This window comes from Lethenteron reissneri, chromosome 68, assembly GCF_015708825.2.
Source record: "Lethenteron reissneri isolate LAM-NWPU_2019-01 chromosome 68, ASM1570882v1, whole genome shotgun sequence".
In the NCBI taxonomy this organism is placed as follows: domain Eukaryota; kingdom Metazoa; phylum Chordata; class Hyperoartia; order Petromyzontiformes; family Petromyzontidae; genus Lethenteron; species Lethenteron reissneri.
This window is the reverse complement of record NC_083846.1, coordinates 5248157-5257488: the sequence shown is the minus strand read 5'-3', so window position 1 is coordinate 5257488 and position 9332 is coordinate 5248157. Positions and strand designations below refer to the sequence as shown.

At 52.8% G+C, this 9332-nt stretch overlaps 1 protein-coding gene across 1 annotated transcript in view; it reads right to left on the bottom strand.

Moving 5' to 3' along the window:
• Positions 1-3234: 3234 nt before the first annotated feature.
• LOC133360401 (ethanolamine kinase 1-like) overlaps positions 3235-9332 on the bottom strand; it is a 36822-nt gene continuing 30724 nt past the window's right edge. The window contains exons 2-3 of the mRNA XM_061579108.1: positions 8067-8204; positions 3235-3374 (exon numbers count right to left, since the gene is read on the bottom strand). Of these exons, the coding sequence (XP_061435092.1) occupies positions 3249-3374; positions 8067-8204 (264 nt within the window). The 3' untranslated portion in view covers positions 3235-3248. The remainder of the gene's footprint in view (positions 3375-8066; positions 8205-9332) is intronic.

The window sequence follows — 9332 nt, the reverse complement described above, 5'->3', positions numbered from 1 at the left end:
AGAAGGTACGAGGGGGGGGAAACGTGGCCAGCTCCGAACGATGCATTTTTTAGTAGTAGGTTTTTACCCTTTTAAACTGGTACAAAACTGACACCTTTATTCAAGGCATCATGTTTTTGTACCAGTTTAAAAGGGTAAAAACCTACTACTATATTTTGCCACTGCTAAAAGAGATCTCATAGTGCTCTCAATACTCTGATATGGCACTGTGTTTGAGTTGTACGCCTTCTGGTGTCATCTGGTCCAACGCCAATGGGGACTAGGCTCTAAAGAAAGCCGTCTCGGGTGTGGACCAATCAACTTCAAGGACAGTGCATATTATTATCATTATCAGAGTTGCTTCTTTTTGTTTGCTTTTTTGACTACTTGTGTTGTGCTTATTGCAAACATGATGCCTTGAATAAAGGTGTCAGTTTTGTACCAGTTTAAAAGGGTAAAAACCTACTACTATATATTGCCACTGGTAAGAGATCTCATAGAGTAGATGCATTTTTTGTTCGACACATCCCCCCATCAGCCAAAACCGGCCCCCTTCATTCTGAGAGGGCACACCACGAATTCAGTAGCAATGGTTTCACAGGCTCAACTCGTGGCCTGGTTACAACACAGCACGTTCATCATTGTCCGAACTGCGCACGCTTATTAGGCAGAGAGAACCTCCCGCTCTCTCTCTGTCGTCGTCTTTCGTACGGGTGAATAGCGGCAGATTCGAGATGCGATTTTAGATGATGTTGTTCTCCGCTCAACTGTCTGAGTGGGGGATCTCGTCCCTTCCTCCTTTAACGGAGTCAAGGACCGCAGCAGCATCGCCGCGGTGTGTTTACGATGCGGTCGAGGGTTTTGGGGGATTCGTGAGGCCCCGCGCGCCACTCCCAGGCCGCAGAATCTTTTGACGCGCCACCGAATGCGGCATCAGGCGTCCCCCCCACAGCATCGGCAATGCCCCGGGGTCACGATTTCGCTTTGATGGTCGACCCGTGCTCCGTGCTAGACATGGGTCCGAGTTCGACGCTGAACTATACGACGCATAAAACAGATGCGACACCCGGTCCAGCGGGGAATGAAATTTAAATAAAACACTTCACGACGTTTCGATCGCAACACAAGTGATTTTTTTATTATTGATTCATGCCCGATGACGACCCGCCGCTTGTGTCGCGATCGAAACGTCGCGATTTGTTTTATTTTATTTCATTTCTAACAACGTGACTTTACCGAAAGAACCGAAGAGTATGGATTCCTGCAGTCACGAAAGATTCAAATCGAGATCGTTTGATGGTCGAACGTGCTCCGTGCTAGACATGGGTCAGAGTTCGACGCTGAACTATACGATGCATAAAACAGAGTGGAGAATTTGACAGCGGGCCAGTCCTATGGATAGACTAGCCTCACCCCCCCCCCCCCCGCCTGCCATAGGAACGTGGAATTTCCACCACTGTGCTCAGGGGCTGTCAAGCACGAGTTGGGCACCAACGCCTCAAATTGTCACTTGAGCAAGAAATCAACGACTTTTAAAAAGACACAAAAACAAAGATCTCCCGTGTGGCTGTAACAGACTGTAGGGGCAAGTGCTGTTAGCGAGTAGCAGCACCTATGAAGGCCGGCACGGCACACGAGGGGGTGGGTGGCCAGCACCACGCCCGGCCGCCTTTGTCTCCCCAGTGGCGATGTTTATGCACCGCACCAGGTACTCATTTGAGGTGGAGTCGACCTAGGGGAGGCCCAGGACCGGTTCACGTAGTCTTCACTGGCGACCCGAGTTGATTCCAGTGATCAGGAAAGAGCCGGAAATCACTTTGACTCTTTGGTAAATGTCGCGGTGAGAATGGTGCTTTAATTCGCCGGTGACAGAGCCGAAACTATAGAAATTATGTGGTTGAAGGTTCCAAGTCAGATGCTGGCGAGATGTTAACTACCTTGCCTGGTATACAGGTGGTCGTGGGTTCGATCCCGACGCTTGTATATTGGAGTTTTAATGTTCTCTTTCTATCCCCGTGGCTGCATGGACTTGTTGCCGGGTCTTCAGCTTTGTCCCCCTCCGCATTTAGAAACATGCGCTTAAGAGCATTTGGCTGCTGTAGATTTCCACGTAATAATCCACTTCGACTAACTATTCATTCGTGGCCACACAAGCTCATTGGGCCTTATACCGGGTAAAATAAAAATAGAAGATTTAAAAGAAATATTTCGTATCTACTTGTCCTGACCACTTTGTGATCTGCCTTTACGGATGCGCGTTGAAATTATTTGTCACCATACGTATCCGACTAAATCACAAAAAGTAGTTCGGCATTTTTTTGTCGTTTTAGTTTTACGACCCAAATATCAATTACGAAGCGTGATTTTATCAGCTTGCGATAGAATCCATGCTCGGTCAGTTAACGGGGGGGAGGGGGGGTGTGCAAGAAGCAGAGCCGATAAGTCAAAAGCAGGCCTTCCGTCTGAGAGTGCACACAACTTCAGTAGCATTGGTTTCAACGCAAGCTCAACTTGTGGGACCTGGTTCCCACATTCAACGTCTGAACTGCCCAGACGCTTATTTGGCAGCGGACCCGCTCGCTCGCTCTCCATCTTATTCTTCCTCCGTACGGATTGATAGCAGCAGATTTAAGCTGTAATTTCAGATGTCGTCATCCACTCATTCTAGATTTGAAGCTTTCGCGACTGCAAAGATTCATATTCTTAGGTTTTTTCGGTAAAGTCACGTAGGTCAAAAATTTAAATTAATAAAAGTTAAATAAAAATAAAATAAAAATCACGACGTTTCGGAGGCACACAAGCTTCCGTCTTCAGGTGGAACAGTCACAGCACGACAGCTGTATCAAGTGAGTGCTCTCACTTGATACAGCTGTCGTGATTTAAATTTTATTTTTATTTTACTTTTATTAATTATAATTTTTTTACCTACGTGACTTTACCGAAAAAACCTAAGAATATGAATCCTTGCAGTCACGAAAGCTTCAAATCTATAATCTTAGAATTTCTCTTTACTTGATACAGCTGTCGTGCTGTGACAGTTCCACCTGAAGACGGAAGCTTGTGTTGCCTCCGAAACGTCGTGATTTTTATTTTATTTTTATTTTACTTTTATTAATTTAAATTTTTTACCTACCTGGTGACTTTACCAAAAAAACCTAAGAATATGTCATCCACTCCATTATCTGTTCAGAAGTGTATCTCGCCCGTTCCTCCTATAAAAGGAGTGAAAGAGAAGCAGCGGCGGCGGCCGAGTGTTTACTCCGCGCAAGTCACCTGAAGATGTCCGGCTGTCGAACGAGCGCCGTGTCGAGAACGTGGCCGTGCATGAACTCGTAGCAGAGGCCGTTGAGGAAGGTGCAGTAGAGGCTGGGTGCGCAGCCGTAGGCCTGCAGCACCTGCGGCGAGGGGACACGTCACCGCAGCAGCGGCGGCAGCAGCAGAGTCAGCGGCAGAAACAGGGTCGGATCGACTCCCCGGGGTGTCATTTCGCGAGGCGGGGAAAGCTAATCACCGGCAAGCAGGGTGGGTGGGTGGGCGAGCGGGTAGGCAGGTGGGTGGGTGGGTAGGCAGGTGGGTGGGTGGGTGGGCAGGCAGGCAGGTGGGCGGGCAGGTAGGCAGGTAGGTGGGTGGGTGGGCAGGTGGGTGGGTGGGCAGGTGGGTGGGTGGGCAGGTAGGCAGGTGGGCGGGCAGTAGGCAGGTGGGTGGGTGGGCAGGTAGGCAGGTGGGTGGGTGGGCAGGTAGGCAGGTGGGTGGTGGGTGGGCAGGTAGGCAGGTAGGCAGGGGGGTGGGTGGGCAGGTAGGCAGGTGGGTGGGTGGGCAGGTGGGTGGGTGGGCAGACAGGTGGGCGGGTGGGCAGACAGGTGGGCAGGTAGGCAGGTGGGTGGGTAGGTAGACAGGTGGGCAGGTAGGCAGGTGGGTGGGTGGGCAGGTAGGTGGGTGAGTGGGTGGGCAGGTAGGCGGGTGGGTAGGCAGGTGGGTGGGCAGGTAGGCAGGTGGGTGGGCAGGTAGGCAGGTGGATGGGCGGGTAGGCAGGTGGGTGGGTGGGCAGGTAGGCGGGTGAGTGGGTGGGCAGGTAGGCAGGTGGGTAGGCAGGTGGGTGGGCAGGTAGGCAGGTGGGTGGGTAGGTAGGCAGGTGGGTGGGTAGGCAGGTGGGTGGGCAGGTAGGCGGGTGGGTAGGCAGGTGGGTGGGCAGGTAGGCAGGTGGGTGGGCAGGTAGGCAGGTGGGTGGGCAGGTAGGCAGGTGGATGGGCGGGTAGGCAGGTGGGTGGGTGGGCAGGTAGGCGGGTGAGTGGGTGGGCAGGTAGGCAGGTGGGTAGGCAGGTGGGTGGGCAGGTAGGCAGGTGGGTGGGTAGGTAGGCAGGTGGGTGGGTAGGCAGGTCGGTGGGCAGGTAGGCAGGTGGGTGGGCAGGTAGGCAGGTGAGTGGGTGGGCAGGTGGGTGGGCAGGTAGACAGGTAGGTAGGCAGGTGGGTGGGCAGGTAGGCAGGTGGGTGGGCAGGTAGACAGGTGGGTGGGCAGGTAGGCAGGTGAGTGGGTGGGCAGGTGGGTGGGCAGGTAGACAGGTAGGTAGGCAGGTGGGTGGGCAGGTAGGCAGGTGGGTGGGCAGGTAGACAGGTAGGTAGGCAGGTGGGTGGGCAGGTAGGCAGGTGGGTGGGCAGGTAGACAGGTGGGTGGGCAGGTGGGTGGGCAGGTAGACAGGTGGGCAGGTAGGCAGGTGGGCGGGTGGGTGGGTAGGTAGACAGGTGGGCAGGTAGGCAGGTAGGTGGGTGGGTAGGTAGACAGGTGGGCAGGTAGGCAGGTAGGTGGGTAGGTAGACAGGTGGGCAGGTAGGCAGGTGGGTGGGTGGGCAGGCAGGCAGGTAGGTGGGTGGGTAGGTAGACAGGTGGGCAGGTAGGCAGGTAGGTGGGTAGGTAGACAGGTGGGCAGGTAGGCAGGTGGGCAGGTAGGCAGGTTGGTAGGTGGGTGGGCAGGTAGACAGGTGGGCAGGTAGGCAGGTAGGTGGGTGGGCAGGTAGGTGGGTGGGTGGGTAGGTAGACAGGTGGGCAGGTAGGCAGGTAGGTGGGTAGGTAGACAGGTGGGCAGGTGGGCAGGTGGGTGGGTGGGCAGGTGGGCAGGTGGGTGGGCGGGTAGGCAGGTGAGTGGGTGGGCAGGTGGGTGGGCAGGTAGACAGGTAGGCAGGCGTGTGGGTGGCCGGGAGGGAGGGAGGGCCCACAGTCAGAAGAGACTGGTGGCAGCAGGCCCCGGCCAACTCACGGCGGCGACATCCGAGCGTGAAAATCAACGACGCGCAGAGAAGCATGGCAACGACGCAAAAGCCAAACAACGAAGTTAGACGTCTCTCTCTCTCTCTCGGTTCTCCATTTAAAAAATCATCAGACTAAAAAAATAATAATCCATAACATGGGTTTTTTTTGGGGTTTGATTGCGTGAATATAAATGCGTCGTTAAAACCGGCCAACACCCGACACGGCCGATTAAGCAAGGTTCGTCACATTTATATTCACGCGATCAAACCCAAAACACCTACGTCACGGCTGATATTTGGTTCACGAAAGCATTCGTGTTAAACAGACTAAAATAATATTATCACCGTTCACGCAAAACCCTTTCACGGACGATGTTAAGGAAAAAATAAAAATCGACCGCTAGGTTGCGGAGGGGGGACAGGTTATAGGGCCACAAAACTATCCACCTGATATAATAGTAGGTTTTTACCCTTTTAAACTGGTACAAAACTGACACCTTTATACAAGGCATCATGTTTGCAATAACCACAACACAAGTAGTAAAAAAAAGCAAACAAAAAGAAACAACTCTGATAATGATAATAATATGCACTGTCCTTGAAGTTGATTGGTCCACACCCGAGACGGCTTTCTTTAGAGCCTAGTCCCCATTGGTGTTGGACCAGATGACACCAGAAGGCGTACAACTCAAACACAGTGCAATATCAGAGTATTGAGAGCTCGGGGTAAGCATTTACACTATGAGATCTCTGTTACCAGTGGCAAAGAGATCTCATAGTGTAGTATCCACCTGATGTCGCGCCCGAAACGTCGCGATTTATTTGATTTTCTAACCACGTGACTTTACCGAAAGAACCAAAGAGTGTGGATTCCTGCAGTCACGAAAGCTTCAAATCGAGATTATCCGGACGAGTTTGTGCGGGGAATTGTCTGTCTGCCGCCAAACCGACCCCACGGCCTTTCGAATTAAACCGGGAGAATTTGCACGGCACCCTCCCCTCTCCTCGTGTCGCAATCGCCGAGAGTTTGAACGGCGAGGACCGCTTGCTGCTGCTGCTGCAGCTGCTGCAGCTGCGGCTGCTGCTGCTGCTGCAGCAGCTGCTGCTGCTGCTGCTGCTGCAGCTGCTGCTGCTGCTGCTGCAGCTGCTGCTGCTGCTGTAGCTGCTGCTGCTGCTGCTTTAGCTGCTGCTGCTGCCCTTTCGAATGTCGATCCAAGAAAAAAAACGCAACAACTCCCAGCCCCTAAACCCGTTGCACGACACCTTTTCGCAGCGTCCGCGCAGGAACCTCTCCCGTTGGGCTGCTCAGCCGTTTGCTTCGAGTTACTAAAAAAAAGAAAGAACCAAGCATCTTCTTGGTTCTTTCGGTAATAGGCACGTAGAAGGGAAATAATAAAATAATAAAAAAACATAATAAAATTTCGATTTAAAGCTTTTGTGACTGCAGATATTCATCTTCTTGGGTCTTTCGGTAAAGTCACGTAGAAGGGAAATAATAAAAGAATACAAATAAAACATAATAAAATACAATTCTCACGACATTTCGGCCACAACGCAAGCAGCCGTCCTCAGGTGAAGAACAAGTCTGTCGGAAAGACAACGTCGTGAGAATTATTTTGTTATGTTGAATTTTTATTCTTTTATTATTTCCCTTCTACGTGACTTTACCGAAAGAAGTAGTACCTAGTTTATCCACACCCGAGGTGGACGGGGATGATGGGCCGAAGTCAATCTCCCAACCGGGGATTGAACGCATGACCGGCGGGGGCTTGCTAGCGCTGTGCATTCTTCTCAACTTATTTAAAAACTTTATTAAAACCACGCGTGCCACGCTCACAGCTTGAGCACATTCTAAAACCCCGGTGTTCTTCGTTGCAAGGTCCCCCGCAGTGGCCTTTAGTGCAGCCCCCCCCCCCCCCCGACAGTAAACAAAGAGTGAAAGACACCACCCCCATCATCATCATCGGTGCTGCTGGTCACACCGATGTCGTCTTATCGGTGGAAGTGGGGGGCCTCGCCCCCCTCTCCCTCGGAAAATGAGTAAAGAACCAACCACCGTTCTGCACGGACTGCCAGCGCGCAACACGCAAAGAAAATGCATAAATTATCAGAGTATTGTTTTTTTGTTGGCATTTGACTGCAAGTATTGTGGTCAATGTAAGCATGAATCCTTGAAAAAGGTGTCAGTTTTGTTGCCAGAAAAAAGGGGAAAAACCCTATCAGTATATTTTGGTACTGGCAAAGGAGGTCCCAAGATGTAGCTGCTCACCCCGAGCTCTCATTACTCTGGTGTGACGGTTCCTCCTGAAGACGGAAGCTTGTGTTGCCTCCGAAACGTCGTGATTTTTTATTTTATTTCACTTTTATTAATTTAAATTTTTTACCTACCTGGTGACTTTACCAAAAAAGCCTAAGAATATGAATCCTTGCAGTCACGAAAGCTTCAACCCTATTAGTATATTTTGGTACTGGCAAAGGAGGTCCCATGATGAAACATTCCCATTTTGTATTTCTGGAGTGGAGGTGCAGTGGTGGCGGTGGTGGCGGTGGTGGCGGTGGTGGCAGTGGTGGCAGTGGTGGCAGTGGTGGCGGTGGTGGCAGTGGTGGCAGTGGTGGCAGTGGTGGCGGTGGTGGCGGGCAGTGGTGGCAGTGGTGGCGGTGGTGGCAGTGGCGGCAGTGGCGGCAGTGGTGGCAGTGGTGGCAGTGGTGGCAGTGGTGGCAGTGGTGGCGGTGGCAGTGGTGGCGGTGGCAGTGGTGGTGGCAGTGGTGGTGGCAGTGGTGGCGGTGGCGATGGTGGTGGCGGCGGTGGCCACGCCTGGCGGCGAGGGGGGGGGCGTCTCTCACTTGAAAGCTCTTCAGCTCGTTGTCCCTGTCGACAAACAGCTCGGTCATGTTGCCGTACACGCGGATCAGCACCACGTCCTCCCGGCTGTCCCCTCGCGAGCAGCCCACCAGCTTGTTCGTGATGCCATCCGTGAACAGCTGCAGGCACGCGCACGCACACGCCACCACCCCCCCGCGTCAGCCAACGTCGCTCCCCACCCCCCCCTCCCCTTCTTCTTCGCCGGCGAAGAGAGCCATCGTAACCGCCCCCCCACTGAGCAGCCCCCCACAGCGACGGCTTAAGAGATGTGGGAGGTGGGGGGGGGGGGTAAGGCGAGAAGCTTGCGCGTTTGAAGCGTGCGTGAAATTACGCGAGGCAGGCGATTCTTTTTCGTTCCCCACCCTCCCCCCCAACACAACCAGCCCCCCCACTGTATAACGACAAGAAATTCGAACTGGAATAATTTGTGCGTTCGCGCCGTGAGGCTGGGGGTTGCCCCCGTCCGCGTGGCACGGAACCCGAACCTGCAGCAGCGTCTTCTTGGTTCTTTCGGTAAAGTCGTCACGTAGAAGGGAAGTAATGAAATAATAAAAATAAAACATAATAAAATACAATTCTCACGACGTTTCGGCCACAACGCAAGCAGCCGTCCTCGGGTGAAGAACAGGTCTGTCGAGAAGACAGCGTCTGAATGACAACCCCAGGCTTAGAGCGTCTTTTTTACTGGGGTTGTCATTCAGACTCTGTCTTCTCGACAGACCTGTTCTTCACCTGAGGACGGCTGCTTGCGTTGTGGCCGAAACGTCGTGAGAATTTTATTTTATTATGTTTTATTTTTATTATTTCATTACTTCCCTTCTACGTGACGACTTTACCGAAAGAACCAAGAAGATGAATCCCTGCAGTCACGAAAGAAGCTTTAAAGTCGAAACCTGCAGCAGCGGTCGGGGGCATCGTTGACGATTGCTACGATTGCGGGCGGGCGTGCGCACAATACCCAATTAGGGGGGCCCCCCCTACTCCGCGCCCCCCCGAGATTTTGAAGAACGTCCGGTAACAACGGCGAAGCGTAGGATGTTACAGGTTAGCATGCCCCGCAGTAATACAACCGGCGGTGGGGGGGGGGGGGGGCGGGGTGTCTCATTTTGTACTGGAGCAACCATGTCGTTTATTTATATTCATGCCTTGCACCCAGAGGACGACGATTCGTTCGCCCGCCCCCCCCCCCTTTCAGATTAGCGTAAACCGCGTCGAAGCATTGGGGGTGTGAGATGCGGAGGGAGAGG